General features: G+C 34.1%; 1 protein-coding gene across 2 annotated transcripts; it reads right to left on the bottom strand.

Moving 5' to 3' along the window:
• Nucleotides 1-2,391: 2,391 nt before the first annotated feature.
• LOC143245330 (protein obstructor-E-like) lies at nt 2,392-13,180 on the bottom strand. 2 transcript variants are annotated; one of them, XM_076491555.1, is made up of 5 exons: nt 12,964-13,180; nt 7,054-7,248; nt 5,029-5,217; nt 3,361-3,586; nt 2,392-2,651 (listed from the first exon to the last, which is right to left on the bottom strand). In XM_076491555.1, the coding sequence occupies exons 1-5, from the start codon at nt 13,007-13,009 to the stop codon at nt 2,621-2,623; spliced, it is 687 nt and encodes a 228-aa protein (XP_076347670.1). In that variant the 5' UTR covers nt 13,010-13,180; the 3' UTR covers nt 2,392-2,620. The 2 variants fall into 2 exon arrangements, with proteins under 2 accessions (XP_076347670.1, XP_076347669.1); XM_076491554.1 differs by lacking the exon at nt 12,964-13,180 and adding an exon at nt 8,305-8,380.
• Nucleotides 13,181-18,939: the final 5,759 nt, after the last annotated feature.

Genomic DNA, 18,939 nt, shown 5'->3' with positions numbered 1-18,939 from the left:
TTTGGAATCGGTTACCTTCTGATGTCATGGAAATACTAAATTTAAACAAATTTAAGAGAAAACTTGTTAACTAAATGAATGTTGAAGGATACCTTTAAGTTTCATTTATTTGACTTTAATTTAATAGTTTTAGTTTAGTTTAAAGGAGGTGACAGCTTACATAGATCAATGCCACTTTATCTTTCAAAATGTCCTCTCCTACTTTTTGATGTCTTGTGTTTTAGTAAAAATTTGAAGAAAATTTAACAATCCTTAAACTTACGAGTTAATATTCTATTCACATAGGTTATTGTAAACATCGCTTGCAACTCATAAAATATTCAGCACAATAAATTCACCAGGGGTGACTATCCTTGTCATGTTATGTCGAACATTCAAGTTTTGTGACAGTAACACGCTAGTTGACTAAATGGGAGAAGTAAGTAACATTTAATGTTTTTATTTCACACTAAATGTTCCACTGTCCATTTGGTTTTAAACCAACGTTTCACAAACTTTTGCCACTCACGCCCTCTTGTTTTTTTTAAACGAATGAAAACAATTGGTTAAATAACACACGGATAAACATTTGGAAAACGTTGTATTAAACATTTCTTTAGGCATGGATATACTGACTTATAAGCTTCTTGTATAAGTACTTTTATAAATCGTTTAATAAACATTGGAAATAGTAAATCCCTTTAGAAAATAGATATACAGAACAGAAAAGTACGAGAATTTGATTTTTCTAATTAGGTGTACTTCTAATATGCTCATGAACACTTCTGTACATCTTACGCTACAAAATTGGTATTACAAACTTTTATGTTCTAGTTATGTGGTTTTAAGTACAACCTTACAATAAAAATAATTCATTTGTGAACGTAATACTGTTTTGAACATTTTATATCGTTCCATTGTTACGAATCAAGCGTTAACGTTTTGTCAATATATGCACTGGAAGTTATAAACTAATGATGGTCCCTAATATAGAATTGTAAGACTAGAGGGAAGGATGTAGTCAATAATGATGGTCCCTAATATAGCATTGTAAGACTAGAGGGAAGGCATGTAGTCAATAATGATGGTCCCTAATATAGCATTGTAAGACTAGAGGGAAGGATGTAGTCAATAATGATGGTCCCTAATATAGCATTGTAAGACTAGAGAGAAGGCATGTAGTCAATAATGATGGTCCCTAATATAGCATTGTAAGACTAGAGAGAAGGCATGTAGTCAATAATGATGGTCCCTAATATAGCATTGTAAGACTAGAGGGAAGACATGTAGTAAATAATGATGGTCCCTAATATAGCATTGTAAGACTAGAGGGAAGACATGTAGTCAATAATGATGGTCCCTAATATAGCATTGTAAGACTAGAGGGAAGACATGTAGTAAATAATGATGGTCCCTAATATAGCATTGTAAGACTAGAGGGAAGACATGTAGTCAATAATGATGGTCCCTAATATAGCATTGTAAGACTAGAGGGAAGACATGTAGTCAATAATGATGGTCCCTAATATAGCATTGTAAGACTAGAGGGAAGACATGTAGTAAATAATGATGGTCCCTAATATAGCATTGTAAGACTAGAGGGAAGGCATGTAGTCAATAATGATGGTCCCTAATATAGCATTGTAAGACTAGAGGGAAGACATGTAGTCAATAATGATGGTCCCTAATATAGCATTGTAAGACTAGAGGGAAGGCATCACCACCCATCTCTAACTCTTGGGTTACTCAACGAATACCAACGAATAGTGGAATTGGCCCTTACAATATAACGTCCCCACGGCTAAAAGGAGCGAGCATGTTTGGTGTGACGGGGGTTCGAACCAGCGACCCTCGGATTGGGAGTCGAGTGCCTTAACCCACTGGGCCATGCTGGACCTCTGAAATGAGTTATAAACCTAATAAAAATAGTTTAATTTTATCGTTTTACAAATCAGTAAAAGCAAGGGAATTGAAATTTCGTTAACAAACGTATGAAAGATGACCGGTCTGAAAATAGCATGGTCTATTTGTGTGTCTAAACCTTCTTCAAGCGATATTTTAAATTTTTGGTTTGTGAAGCATCTTTTTAAAGTTTCAACTCAAAAAGGAACGGTCAGTTGTCAAAACGTTATGTAACTGATTTTCCATAAAATTTGTTAGTTTCTTATATCACTGAAATTATGGTGTGTAGCATTACGCTAAAAAACAAACAAACAAGAAAGACATTATGGTGTGTAGCATTACGCTAAAAAAACAAACAAACAAGAAAGACATTATGGTGTGTAGCATTACGCTAAAAAAACAAACAAACAAGAAAGACATTATGGTGTGTAGCATTACGCTAACAAAACAAACAAACAAGAAAGACATTATGGTGTGTAACATTACGCTAAAAAAAACAAACAAGAACGACATTAAACAAATAGTTTTCTTTATTTGTATATCTAGTACTTTTTCATAAGTCAGGATTATATTTAAATCAGAAAAATAGAGCAACATTAAAGAAATAATAATAATTTTAACAGAACATCATTTTCAAGAATTACACTTACACACATGTATATATATATATTGTTTTTAACGTTGCATCCAACCAATCACCTTCCAGGATATCTTGCGTAATCACAACTTGTAAAAACCTTTAGCCAGTGAGGTTTTCGTAATAGTTTTCACTAGAAAGAAAAGAGCACAAGTAGCGCTATAATCAACTATGAATTTATTTTCAAGTATTCTCAGTCACTGCTATTAGGGCCCCGGCATGGCCAGGTGGGTTAAGGCGTTCGACTCGTAATTAAAACGAAACGAACAAAACAAACACTGTTATTATAATTGGGTGAGGATATGCTTTGTGCATTTGGTTAATGTTTTAGGCATCTCGAAACAATTCAGACTGGTTTGTTTAGAATTTGGCGCAAAGCTGCACGAGGGCTATATGCGCTAGCCGTCCCTAATTTAGCAGTGTAAGACTAGAGGGAAGGGAGCTAGTCATCACCACCCACCGCCAACTCTTAAGCTACATTTTTACCAACGAACAGTGGGATTGACTGTAACTTTATCACGCCCCCAAGACTGAAAGGGCGAGCATGGTTAGTGTGACAGGGATTACGAGTCGCTCGTCTTAACCACCTGATCATGCCGGAGCCACACATTTTAGGCATAATATTAAATAGACTGAAGTGTAACTTACAACTAAATAAAAACTCAAATGCGACTAAAGTTTGGTAAAACATTAATATAATTAACAGAAATAGAATTAACGTTTGATTAACTTATCAGAAATTATTACCTGAATTATATATTATTAAAAGTTGATATTAAAAGTCCTCAATAATAATTACTGGAGTAAAATATTCATGAAAGTTATCTAAGTTGTAGACGTACCATCCAGTTACGTTAGCAGGAATGTCACACAAGGACGAGATAGGATTAAAGACGAGACCTTCGTCACAACTCAACAATCGGGGAACTCGTCTCGTGCCAGAGGTATCGTTGTTGTCTACCACACACACGAACAGTTTTTTACAATCTAACGAGTGAGGGTAACGTGGGTTTCCGAACCGTCGAATCTCTTCGGGAGTTGGATCAGGGCATTGGAAACCCAGAAATGCTGAAATAAAGCGAACATATATTTTTTTACAAGAAATATGAACTGAAAAACAGAAAAACATTTAAGGTACTTAAAAGTACCTAAAGCATATAACACTTTAAATCTTGAATGATTTTATTTTCTTTGTTATGGGGAAAATGCACTTTATAATTAGAAAATATGATTTATTATTTCGAAAGCGAAGTCATGGACTTCTATCAGAATCAATTTACTTGTTTGCTGCTGAGGGAAAACTTCACAACGGACTATCAGTAATCTGGTTATTGGAAATAACAAAACCCAATATTTAGTGTTATAAGACATGATTATCAATGGTACCAGACTTGCCGTGAAACTACCAACATATTAAATGTCTTTTTGTTTATTATTTTTTAGAATAAAGCTACAAAACGAATTATCTGTACACTACCCATCACGGGTATCGATACTCGATTTTTATGAGCCCTTGGACTTCCAGCTGAGCTGTTAGGGACGGGTTCTGTTAAATAGAGCAAGTTAATTTATCGAATACGTTTCTCACTGTATTAAACACCTACCTCCATTCGCTATGGATTATTTTAGAATGACCCAAAAATGACCGAGACGTATTTGCCTTAGTATTCTTCCGCGTGATTGTAAAATAATCCACTATCGTCGTTAGAAAGAACATTATCAAAACTGTTTAAAAACAACATAAATATGCGTTTAGACTATTGTTTGGATACTCAGAAAACATTCCCTTTATTTCTATTGTGTCGTAATACATTTTAAGCACACACAAGGCAAACAATAACAAGTTTGCAAACTTCCCTGTTATAAACATTTTATACTTAACTATATATGTTAAGCTGGAGTTATAATGGATGGATATGTTTGGACTATTTTTAGCAAGTATAAAGCTAATTTGTAAACAAACAGTGAAACATAATAAGTAGGGGTAATTTATTAGATAATACCATTAAGAAGAAACAAAGAAAAATATAATTTTGACTTTTAGTTCATTGTTAAATTTAAGGATACAATTTTACCTTTACAGGTAAAAACCCTTCAATCCTACTTTTCGTTGGTAAAAGAGTAGCCCAAGTGTTGGCAGTGGGTGGTGATGACTAGCTGCCTTCCCTCTAGTCTTACACTACTAAATTAGGGACGGCTCGGTGCAGTGGGCTAACAACCTACTCACTTAAATACCTATTCATGAAACCGCAAGTGATTGCGGCCATGTGTTCCTTGATGGAATCGAGTGGTAGAGGATGATGTTCAAAATAAACTTTCTTGAAAAAACTGACATGTAAACGTCGTGTGTGATTTACATTGTAATAATTTCTCACACTTTACTGTTATTATTGGCCTGTACGTTACTCAAGTAGTTTCGTTAATTGCTGGTTTTATATACGCCTATATGAAAGTTTTTGTTGTGCTACAACACCTGTAAACAACAACAACAATTGTGAAATTCCTCTCACCTTCACTGTCGCATTCCGCAACCATATCTGGCCAGTTACAGGTTCTGATATTAGGACTGTAAGCCAAACCTTCTGGACATGTAAACTCGTAAGCAAAACCTTCGACACATCGCCAGAATTTGCCGCAATCTGTCTCGTGAGGATAATCACCCCATTGACGGGCACAGTGCTCGGATGGTTGAGCAAGTTCTAGACCAAGAATTAAAAAAAAATCAACATTGAGTCACATTAATTTATCTTATTAAAACGTAGGGTCGTCATCATTAAAAATCGGTGGACAAAAATCAACATTGAGTCACATTAATTTATCTTATTAAAACGTAGGATCGTCAATATTAAAAATCGGTGGACAAAAATCAACATTGAGTCACATTAATTTATCTTATTAAAACGTAGGGTCGTCAATATTAAAAATCGGTGAACAAAAATCAACATTGAGTCACATTAATTTATCTTATTAAAACGTAGGGTCGTCATCATTAAAAATCGGTGGACAAAAATCAACATTGAGTCACATTAATTTATCTTATTAAAACGTAGGGTCGTCATCATTAACAATAGGTGGACAAAACTCAACATTGAGTCACATTAATTTATCTTATTAAAACGTAGGGTCATCATCATTAAAAATCGGTGGACAAAAGTTTTGTGGATAGAAGAATTTTGACGTATAACATTTTTATTGATGCAGATACAGTAATAAAATCAGTTTCTTAACTTTTTATATTATTATATTATATTTTTATATTATTATATTGAATCGTTGGATTGTAAAGTATGTTGTGGTGGATCTCTGGAAATGCCGGAGAACGTGCAAAGATGTGTGTGTGTTTGAGCAGTTTTCAGTGAGTGAGTTTTAAAACTAATTTCATTAAGTGATGTTAAACAAACAAGAGAACTATCTTCTTCCACCTGCAAAATTTATTTATTTTTACTGTCGTCCATTAGTTTAACTAAAAAAAACTATAAAGAAACTCAAGAATATTGTAATAAGCTAGATATATGTTATTAGTTTATGATAGAATGAAACACTAAAACACGTCAATAATATTTTTGTGTAATTTTCGATATTTAGAAATCAGTTATAAAGTTACCTATATTGCTGAGTAGATGCTGGCTTGATAAGAAAAAGGTAATGTACATTCTAGTAAAACGATTAACTGTTTAACATCAAGTTTATTAACTGGGAGTAAGACATCTGAACTGTGAGTACACACACAAACGTGTGTATATTTAGACTAGAAGTATATACAACCATAAAATTTCAAAGCCATAAACAAAAACACATTAACACTATTTTTGTAAATACGCTGCATTTTTTAAAAAGGATCCTAGGACACAAGCTACAACGTGGGATTATAAAATGTATCCTAGGGTTTGGAGGTGACTGCGGAAATAGGATCCACATTGCGGTGGGGATACACCGTCTATCAGTGTCTCTCCACCGCAATGTGGGTCCTATTTCCGCAGTCACCTCCAAACCCTAGGATACATTTTATAATCCCACGTTGTAGCTTGTGTCCTAGGATCCTTTTTTTTTTAATGTGCAGCATATTTAAATAATTTTTTTAAAGTTCATGTTAATGTGTTTTGATTTATGGCTTGAAAATTTTATGTTTATAATATAATTCATCAGAAGTTGGGATTTGCTGTTATTAATGCAGTCCTTCCTCACGATTTTGTTTATTCATTTAAATTCATTTAAGTATAATTATTCAATTTTACTAAAATATGCATGCACTAGGAATATATATGTATACATACATCTATACACATACCTGAACCAGGTGTACATATATACGCGCACACACTTGAACCAGTACACATACCTGTTATATATATCTATGAGTGTGTATGTATAATTTGTGTGATTGTTAAAAACATTAAATATTAAAACTTAAGTGATTTTTCAGGTCTGAAAACGAAACCTAAAAACCATTGGTTTAAATCATACCACAGCACACACACACACTTCTCTATAGGAACATTCTACTTACGACAGTAAGTTTAGAAGACAAAACTTACGTAGATCGGGTCTGGTACTACAGTCAACGTCCTGGATGTAATCACAGCGGGGATTGAAGTGGGACACTTGGTCATTGAAAGCCAAACCATCAGGACACAATCCCTCACTGAGCTCACCTTCACGACAGACGTAGTATCTGTCACACTGTCTTTCATGTGGAAAAAACCCGTTAGGTTCAGGGCATTGGCTCCATCCTGGAAAACATTCCAGAGGCGGTAATAGACTTCAGAAAACAATTATCATTATTGGTTTGTGTAGAAGATGAATGATTTATATATAAGTTATATAATATATTCCGAGTATAGTTTAAAGGGGTTGGTTTGTTTGTTTAAATTTCGCGCAAAGATACACGAGGGCTATCAGCGCTAGCCGTCCCTAATTTAACAGTGAAAGACTAGAAGGAAGACAACTAGTAATCATCACACATCACCAACTCTTGAGCTACTCTTTTAACAACGAATAGTGGAATTGACCGTCACATTATAACGCCCCCACGGCTAAAAGAGTGCGCATATTTGGTGTGACGGGGATTCTAACCCACGACTCTCAGGTTACGAGTCGAGTGTCCAAACCATCTGGCCATGCTGAGCCTATTCTATTACAGTACTCATAATTATCTATAGATTTATTTGGGGAGGGAAGCTTTAGTTAGGAGTGCCATCTGGTGAGAGAGTGTGAGTTCCACAATTCAGAAGATTTTGTTGGGGGAATTCTACAAACTGTTGGAGCAGAAAAGTACATAGAGCCTATTGCATAGCTTTGTCTTTTAAAGTAACAGACAATAAAATAAATAATTGAATAGTTTTTTAAGTTAAATTTTACGTTAATTGTTTTATTAATTGTCCAGCGTCAGTTTTCAACAAGGTGTGTTATGTGTTCAGTTCATTACGCTATTATTTTTCTCAACTATCTTTACCAAAACAAAAGAAATGTCGACTGTTAGAAAAGTGTTGAAAAACATTTATCAAACATTCCTCGAGTTCATAAGACGAGACTTAATTAAATATTTACTCTGTTTACAATGCATCTGGAAATTTAAATATGGTTAGGTTTTATTTTGGGAATTTTGCTTTTAGTTTTTCTAAACTACAACCCCACAATAAGAACATTTTTTAAAACAGAAGTAGGTCTACAACAATTATGAAACAAAATTTTGGCTCACGTCACTAACAAGCTTTACCGTATAAAGCTGTGTAATCCCCGATTAAACAACATCAAAAAAACAATCAAAACACGTCCCTAACTCTCACCCTTTCTCTCCAGGCCTCTTCCCTCAGTTTTCTTCGTCCCCTTTTTGAGCTTATAAAACATTGTCTGCCTTCCCGTTACACCTTACGACTTTGCTACATACGTGGGTATAAAAGGACAATGACTAGAATGACCTATATATGTAGATAAATCTCCAAGATCTAGAATACAACAAGCAATAAAACCGCACTTATTGTATTCTAAATCACTTAAAACTTCTCCTGTTCTTTTTTAAAAGGGTTTGGTGTTACATAGAGATTAATGTGCCGGGCTGAGGATAGGAAAGTCTAGCCCTCGAGCAGTGTGAAAAATCTCCACACTGCCAGCTATGAAAGTTTGTAAACGTAGCAAGTAATCCAGCTAATTAGTTAAGAATAGCCAAGTAGATGGCGCGTGCTGCTAACTCTTCATCCACCATCTGGTTAATAGTTTTAAAATTAGGGATGGTTATACTGTGTTTGAGCCTTATGGTCGCTAATGGAGAATACAGTGCTGTCTAGGTTGAAAATACACAATATTTTTTTTTTATAAAGATATGAGCATTTTGTGCGACAATAAGATGAAGTAACATAATTTGGTCGGTTGGCTTCGTATCACACAAGCTACTCGAGGGCTATCTGCGCTGACTGTCCCTAATTTAGCAATGAAAGACTAAATAGAAAACAGCTAGAAAATACCATCCACCACCAAAACTTGAGCTACTTTTTAAACAAAGAATAGTTGGATTGACTTTCACACTATAAAGACCCCACAGCTAACAAGGCAAGGATTTTAGGTGAAGAGGGTTCGAACCCGACGTACCTAAGTTGCGAATCTAACGTCCTAACCACCAGGTCATAAATAAGTAACCAAACATCATTATATCATATACTTGCCTAACATATTGATTATGGTATAAACCAATGGTCAGTGTTAACTTATTCCGATTGGTCATTCCATATGTGTTCTAAAATGAAGAGGGGGCGATTAAAGTTAGATCAGTTTTGTTGGATTCAACTCGTAGTTTGTTTAGTAAATTCTTGTCAGTGCATTTAATTTGGTTACTTTAACTAGAGCATTTATTTTAATATTTATTGTAGAATTTTTGGTTTTCATTTAACTGGATTTTTGCCCTCTTAAAACATTTTTTTCAGTACGTCTGTATTGTCCTACTACTCGACTCTATAGTTAAAAAGTAACAAGTGGTAATAACAGTTTATCTAAGATGCGTGTGTTTTCTTATAGCAAAGCCACATCGGGCTCTCTGTTGAGCCCACCAAGAGGAATCAAACCCCTGATTTTAACGTTGCAAGTCCGTAGACTTACCGCTGTACTAGCGGGGACATCTAAGATGCTGCTAGGAATGATTATATTGAATGAACTCAAATATCTGGACCACCACTAGTTTCAAATTATATTAGAAAAATCAAAGATTTGAATAAGGTTTTCAAATATTTACAGATTTGGGTTAACGATTGTAAATAACATTAAGTTTTTTTATTTTTCTATATACAGATGAACTTCTTCGAGGCTCAGTTAATATTACAACCACTTTTGTACGTCCTGCGAGTTGCACTTGATTCTTTCTTCAATATTACTTTTAATAACAGTATTGGTTGGAAGGTTTAAGTTAACAAACCTCGTGCGATATTGGGATTACGGCAGAAAACACCCACTTATAGTGAAGCAGCGTATAATAAACATGATACGTGAGAAAAGTTTATTAGCTACTGGTCTGATTTAATTATGATCTAGCAGGTAGCTTCCTTTAATCAAAGTTAATTTAGTCGTTTTTAATTATCAGAGATGTTTATCAGGATATACTCTCCGAGTTCTATACAGTTGACCATAATGCCTCGTCTGTTGTTTTGTGCAGAAGAAATGTGTCACCAATATTGCAATACCTTGTTAGCTATAAGTAGATAACCAGAACGTACAAATGTGTAAACATAACGATAGTACACTGTGAACAGCCTAGTGGACTAAATATTAGGAGTATATTTTTAAAATACACAAAAGTTCTTATCCATTGTACATAATACGAGTATTTCATTGCAACATCCCTCCATGGTTACTTAACATCGAGTGAGATGCAAGGACCGAGGTTAAGAGAATTCTATTTAGCAGCCAAGTTCCAATGGAGCGAGTGATACAGGCTTTATTATACATTATATTATACTTTACGACCCGAGTCGAAATTGTTCGCGAAATGTAATAAATTGGGAATTCAATACCTTCGTTTCTTTCTGGGTGAGACTGCTGCCATTTGCGAGTTCGACAGTGGCCATTCTTTACCCACAGAATATAAATATATTGATTGATATATATATGTTAAGCTTGCGTCAACGGTTGGATTATGATTACACCCTAGAGGAGTTTCTTACACAAGCTCCCTTTCCCGTGTGTAGCCCATGACGTAGAGTTGTTCTTTATAATACTGAATCACCAACCAGTCAATAACGACCCTCTGGTGGTGCTTTATACATGTTACTTATTAATTTTAATACATCTAGCAAGTGACATCAGCTCTGACGCAATCAGAGAACATTGCAGTAGTTTGTTGAGTGGATATATTCCCGCCAAATTTGGAAAAGCATGAGTAACTTACAAAGGGCAGTAGGTGGTGTCTGTTAGCCATTTTTCTGTAATTAGAAAGGTTCAAGGTTGAACAAGAAGAGTTTTACAATGTCAAAGGTTGAGCAGCTTTGGGTGATGGTCAAGCCAAACCGAACACTAAACAGTTCAACACTTATCTTCCTTCCTCAGACTCTTCTTGTGATTAGAAATCTTTTCTTGAGCCTCCTTGAAAATATCCGATCGGCATGAGATGCTTTTCGCTTCCAGTGTTTCTATAGATCGTTACTTTTGTCATAGTTAAATTTTATTTGACCTTTACCTCAAGACGGCTGGTATGGATATTAACACCAGAGAACAACGCTTCGATGTACTTAAGTCATCTCCTCGTCATCACAAATTACTTCTTTGACCTCTTCTATAGCCAACTAATCAGTTACGGATGTTCCGTCGTTATCACATCTCCAACTTGTGCGCTGTTAACATTCCGAACACTTGCGACCTTGCATTTGCAGGTCAACTCCAAACGTGATGCTACGGATATTTGTACAAAGCGAATGAAATGTTTGGAAGAAAATCATGTGCCCCCAATGAAATTGCATTTAAACAACTGATAGCCAGAAGCAAATTTAACGTAATAGTACTTCTGTTTTTCAGGACTTCCTACATTGTTAAGTTCATCATACAATAACCTATATTCCAAAAAATTTCGCATTTTATTTGGAGTGGGGGACACAAATTAATAGTGCCAGGTGGTTAAGGCATTTGATTCTAAACCTGAGAGTCGCAGGTTCGAATTCCCCTCACACCAATCACGCTCGCCCTTTCAGCCATGGAAGTGGTATAATGTGACAATCATTTCCACTATTTGTTGGTAAAAAGAGTAGCCCCCCCACCCAAAAAAAACAAAGTAATTTTGCTCCAAGGACCCAATGTGGTCTAGTTGAGCCAACACAGACTGCCATATAAGATTAATTACGTATTGCCTATACATTAAAACTTTCGCTTCCAAAATATGAATTAAAAAAAAAAAAAATCAGATTATTATTGCAGCCCTACTTCCCATGAAAATACGTACAAGTTATTGGTAAAAATCAATATATATTTCCTGAAACTCTTCTAAGTACGATACCAGAAACATCTGCAGACAGACCCATGATGATTAACTGTTGCCAGTGGCTCATATCTACATTATGCCCGATCTAAATGTCATGTTAACAAAATTAGGTTTTCGAGTTTTAGTAATGATTATAGCAAAGAAACGATACGAAACAACGGATGCTTTGAACCAAAGAACTGTTGAAAATTTCATTAGGGCCATTCCTAATATGCTAAGCAAGATGACACACCGAATAATATGCTGTTCTGGAAATGAAGGTCGACTGACGGACATTTTGGATTATTAATTAAACCTATTGCTGGTCTGTGATAATAAGATAAACACGCCCACATGCAATTATTTTATTTCATGTAAACTATCTTTACTTGATGTGGAGATGTACAGAACTTTTTGCCTACCCGATATACGACACATTTCAGTGATGTCGAAAAACTCACTTGTTGAGAAATTTATATGCAAAAACGGCTCGTTTGGGTTGGGTAAAATATTTTCTCAACCCAAACGAGCCGTTTTTGCATATAAAAAATACGACACATTTGAACAGATATACCTCATTTTCACAGCTTATTTCATAATAAAGTATATTTAAAAAGTTAATATTAGCACGTTATGCTGAAAAATCTATATGGATAAAATAATAATTTAAATAAATTGTTTTTGCACCTTGAATATTTACACTTTGATAAACTTTCTACGAATACATTGACAACCACTTAGCCACATTTTATAAAAACGATTTTGGCAGTTACGCCATTAAAATTACTGTCTTCATCATCCAGCATGCTCGATTTGATGGCCATGATTAACTACTATTGTACGACATCGAAACTTACATTGCCACAAATTGAATGTTGACATTTCACTGCACAAAACCATTCTAAATCTTTCGACTAAAAATAGTTTAATTCTACGAAAACATCGTTTTCCAGATAATCTCTTACCACCCAAATTTATATGTCGACATTTGGTAAGCAATTTTCAGACTTACCCATCTGGAAACTTCCAGCTAACAACACTACAGTAACAAGAAACATCCCTTAAGTTTCTGCTCCTTCAATAAATATTATAAATGACGATTCGTGGAAAGTAGCGTGACGACTCGAGACACTTAGCTTGTCAGATGTAACTTTCACTTGACAATGTAAACAGGTCTCGAATGCTTACTTTATTGTAAAGTCTGCTCTTAAAGATTTCAGGAAAAGGTTTAGAAGGTCGCCAAGAAATTTCACTGATTGGCTAGCTGTTACTTAGACTACCTCTTCTTGTGCCAAAAACCTTTTTCCTGCGGCAGTGTCACCTTAAATTTAACATCTCTAAACAGGTAAGGTGCAGGTCACTAGGTCATCTTTAGCAAAAAAGAAAATATTTTATAACTACTCCAACAAGCTGGTTTGTGTACGTAAACAGCATTAGGTATATTATTTAATGGAATTAAAATGAATGGTTTGAGTTTGTAGGCTTAGCGTTCTTTACAACAGTGACTTTCGTATTTAATAATAAACATTTTGTGACAGCATCAAACCATTAAACTTCCAATCTGTTTGTTCCTTAGCACAAAGTCGCACGATTGTCTACTTGTGCTGTCTCCACCGTGAGTATCGAAACCCGGTTCATAGCGATAAGTATGCAGTCTTGTCTATGAGCCACTTGGATGTTTACGTTACTACTAAACTTTAATGAGCATTTTAACATCTTTATGTTTAAACCACACGTTATCATAAATATGTTGTCACTCTTCAACTGGCGCAGCCATAAGACCGACAGAACTTAGGACTGGACACCAACGGCTGCGATAGTAAATTGTATAATACTGTGTTAAGACAAACAATTCAGTGCTTTGTACGACTTTTAAATACTTAGAACTACAGTCCTCTTATTAATAACACTATATACATTTTGTTTCAGTTTATTAAAGAAGCGACATGGAGCACATTTCGGTTTCCATTTATCATTTTCGGGATGTCACATTAAGGTAACGTAAAGTGGCTTAAGTACAAGTTATTGTATAAATAGTGATACAGTGTTTTAAATTAAAACTTAATATCCAATCGCTTTTATCCATTAAGTTTCGTTTCAATTTGACATACATTTAAGTAGCTGTACAATTCGATCGACTTTTTCTTGAGAGGCAAATTGCGTACACAGCTCTGGTGAAAGTTTACATCAGAGTTTACTTGAAGTCCATAATGTAATTCCTTTTTGATGCTCTTGTAATAAACTTTAAATATCTTAAGTTTTGTAGGTCATTTTATTAGACACTGAATACCCAAGTCTCTCTATAAAACGCGAAAAACACAAATTTGTTAAAAATTAGCAAACTATCTGTGAAGATTTTGCTGACCATTCTCCAAGAAATTTCTTGTAACAGGTGAAAAGATTCGGAAGTGAGGCGTAGCAGTCGAGTTGCGAAACGTGGAAGCAATGGCAAAGCAGTTGCATCACTTTCTATTTAAAGCACCTCATTTCACAATAGAGATGTGGTCAAGATTTTTACTGTCTGAATTTGGTGCATTTAACGCGTTAAAACTAATAGTAATCTCGAATTTTGCTTCTACTGAAAACTGTATTCCACATCAAGACAAAGTTCTTGCTAATGGATAGTTATGCATCGATATGACTTAAGTGCTGTGCACACGCGAAGAATGCCTATACTCTAATCTTTATACACAAGAGCAGTTTGAATATATTTTACTTGCTGAAGAATTCCCAATGAATTGCTTGACAAAAACAAACGATACATACCATATACAGCAATTAAGTGAAAACACGTACAATAACAAAAACTTAAATTACCAATACAAAAAAGCATAACCCATATTCCACAGCAGACCTTTCTATGAATGTTTTTTTTTTTAAATTTCCCGCAACACCACACGAGGGCTATCTGTGCTAGCCGACCTAATTTAGCTTGTTTGTTTGTTTGTTTTGGAATTTCGCACAAAGCTACTCGAGGGCTATCTGTGCTAGCCGTCCATAATTTAGCAGTGTAAACTAGAGGGAAGGCAGTTAGTCATCACTACCTACCGCTAACTCTTGGGATATTCTTTTACCAATGAATAGTGGGGTTGAACATCACATTACAACGCCCAACGACTGAAAGAGTGAGCATGTTTGGTGTGATGGATTCAAACCCGTGACCCTCAGATTACGAGTCAAGCACCTTTTCTATAAAATGGTTAAACTGGAAACAATGAGAGATGTACCTCAGAATTGAAGGGTTTGCCACTACAATAATAATAACATATATCCTTCAAAACTACACGTTCATCCCAGCTAAAGTAGTGATTTTTAAAAATCTTTAATCAGATTTTTGTAGCATTAAAACTACATCACTACAGCTATGTTATGTATATATTAATTCTATCTATAAAATTTAAAAACTTATACTTGTTTCCTTTTTATAAGCCATATATTTGTGCATCAGTAATACCAAGTGTATACCCGATTTGATATCTGCACTAGTCATACCTAATTTAGCAGTGCAAGACTGGAGGGAAGACAGGTAGTCACAACACCCACCACCAACTCTTGGGCTACTATTTTACCAATGAATAGTGGGATTGACTGACACATTATAATGTCCCCACAGCTGAAAGGGCAAGCATGTTTGGTTTGATGGGGATTCAAACCCGTGACGCTCGTATCACGAGTCGAGCGTCTTAACCACCTGGCCATGCCGGTCCTTCCTGTACAGAACTAATACAACTTCTTGTAAAATGAAAAGAGAGACAAATTCAAAATTGTGTTATGCAATGTTGTTTTTCATTTTCTTACTCAGCACTACAGGGTTACGATTTCTTTACAATATCATCCAGTGAACACTGAAGTTAACGTTTCCTAAATAACAACAAAAACTAGACAAGTGAAAGAAACTAGTTAAAAATTAACATGAAATAGAATGATTAGATTACTGTAAAAACAAAAGTTCAAAGTTACTGGTACACTAGATGAGGTCCATATTATATATGCACACGGAGAAAACTGAATACAATTACCTTCACAATTTTCAAGAATTAATATCTATCATTCTCTGAAGAAATTAAAACAAGTGATGAACATATGTAGTTATTACCTGAATTTAACTCAGCTTTAAATGATTTAAAAGTGATATTTTTGAAATACAGTATGATTAAACAAACAAGTTGTTTTCTCCAAGATTGGACAACGATCAGACAGACATACTGTGGGTAAACATAAGAATTACAGTTTGAAATACGTTATTTTTCAACTGACTGCTCTCTGAAAGTTATAGCTCTGGGACATTTATATTATGGTTAAAAATTACAGTTCTTTCCATATCGTACTTTACTGTAGTCTCATCAACCAAGGAAATATAACGTAACTTTATTTCTAGTAAGCAAATGAATATATTTTGTAAACACATTACAGTTAACTTTAATTGCACATTCTGTTGAACACGCTGGTTTCTCTAATGAGACAAAAACATAAAACAAAGAACACATTATATTAATTAGAAATATATACATAAACATTTGTTTGCAAAAAGAAAAACAAATAGAACCAACCAAAACCCTAGAATTACTTTTGGACCCCAAACATTCACTGCCTAACACTAACTTTTAAAAATTAGTACCAAGTCTGATCTTGTATTTCAATTACAGTTAAGCATTTAAAACCATTAAACCTGTATTTGGTTTCATTAAAACTATCTACTAGTGCATTAAACATTTATATCTTTAATATGACAGCTATTACAGTACGTCATTTGAACCAGTAATATGACAGCTATTACAGTACGTCATTTGAACCAGTAATATTACAGCTATTACAGTACGTCATTTGGACCAGTAATATTACAGCTATTACAGTACGTCATTTGGACCAGTAATATTACAGCTATTACAGTACGTCATTTGAACCAGTAATATTACAACTATTACAGTATGTCATTTGAACCAGTTTCACAAGGCTACTAGGGGTAACTGTATTTACCTCATTTAAATTAAGGATATTCTTTATAAACTCTAACATTGGTAAAATTATTTTCTAGTATTTGAACCTAATTTTCTATAAGAACAACAACAGCTAACCTTCATGTCGTCTACAAATAAGCTGCTAATCATTCATTTTCAATCCTTTTCCATGTTCAAGGTTACACTTCTAGGAATGTTTTTGAACACATAAGTAATGGCATTAAACACTACAATATATACCTCAGAGAATAATTGTTTCAGTTTCATTACTATGTATTACTAAAGATGTTCATAAAGTTTGCTTAAAATCACTTCACTACAATATGAGGTTTTTCTTGGTCAATCTGTTATAAAAATACACTTCCTATTTAGATTTTCTCTTTTCAAGCTACAAGTAAGATTAAATCTCTGTGTTAACAAGCTATTGAAAACAATCTATGAATAGTAACAGATTAACATACATACGACAAAGACACTTGGAACACCATACAAGTACTTAACAGATACTATAAACACTTTCTTGTAACAATTCAGTATTTCACTCAAAACTTCTCAAGCTATTGAAAACAATCTATGAATAGTAACAGATTAACATACATACGACAAAGACACTTGGAACACCATACAAGTACTTAACAGATACTATAAACACTTTCTTGTAACAATTCAGTATTTCACTCAAAACTCTCAAGCTATTGAAAACAATCTATGAATAGTAACAGAGTAACATACATACGACAAAGACACTTGAACACCATACAAGTACTTAACAGATACTATAAACACTTTCTTGTAACAATTCAGTATTTCACTCAAAACTTCTCAAGCTATTGAAAACAATCTATGAATAGTAACAGATTAACATACATACGACAAAGACACTTGGAACACCATACAAGTACTTAACAGATACTATAAACACTTTCTTGTAACAATTCAGTATTTCACTCAAAACTTCTCAAGCTATTGAAAACAATCTATGAATAGTAACAGATTAACATACATACGACAAAGACACTTGGAACACCATACAAGTACTTAACAGATACTATAAACACTTTCTTGTAACAATTCAGTATTTCACTCAAAACTTCTCAAGCTATTGAAAACAATCTATGAATAGTAACAGAGTAACATACATACGACAAAGACACTTGGAACACCATACAAGTACTTAACAGATACTATAAACACTTTCTTGTAACAATTCAGTATTTCACTCAAAACTTCTCAAGCTATTGAAAACAATCTATGAATAGTAACAGATTAACATACATACGACAAAGACACTTGGAACACCATACAAGTACTTAACAGATACTATAAACACTTTCTTGTAACAATTCAGTATTTCACTCAAAACTTCTCAAGCTATTGAAAACAATCTATGAATAGTAACAGATTAACATACATACGACAAAGACACTTGGAACACCATACAAGTACTTAACAGATACTATAAACACTTTCTTGTAACAATTCAGTATTTCACTCAAAACTTCTCAAGCTATTGAAAACAATCTATGAATAGTAACAGAGTAACATACATACATGACAAAGACACTTGGAACACCATACAAGTACTTAACAGATACTATAAACACTTTCTTGTAACAATTCAGTATTTCACTCAAAACTTCTCAAGCTATTGAAAACAATCTATGAATAGTAACAGATTAACATACATATGACAAAGACACTTGGAACACCATACAAGTACTTAACAGATACTATAAACACTTTCTTGTAACAATTCAGTATTTCACTCAAAACTTCTCAAGCTATTGAAAACAATCTATGAATAGTAACAGATTAACATACATACGACAAAGACACTTGGAACACCATACAAGTACTTAACAGATACTATAAACACTTTCTTGTAACAATTCAGTATTTCACTCAAAACTTCTCCCAGTTACAACTAGTTAGTTAAGCAACTGAAGTTAACAAGTTAAAAGCAAGAACAGAGTACTTGAAAAATAACATTATCTTAAGCAATGTTAGATCCACACATAATTAAGATCACA

Source organism: Tachypleus tridentatus, chromosome 2 (genome assembly GCF_004210375.1).
Source record: "Tachypleus tridentatus isolate NWPU-2018 chromosome 2, ASM421037v1, whole genome shotgun sequence".
Classification (NCBI taxonomy): domain Eukaryota; kingdom Metazoa; phylum Arthropoda; class Merostomata; order Xiphosura; family Limulidae; genus Tachypleus; species Tachypleus tridentatus.
This window is presented reverse-complemented; position numbering and strand designations above follow the sequence as displayed.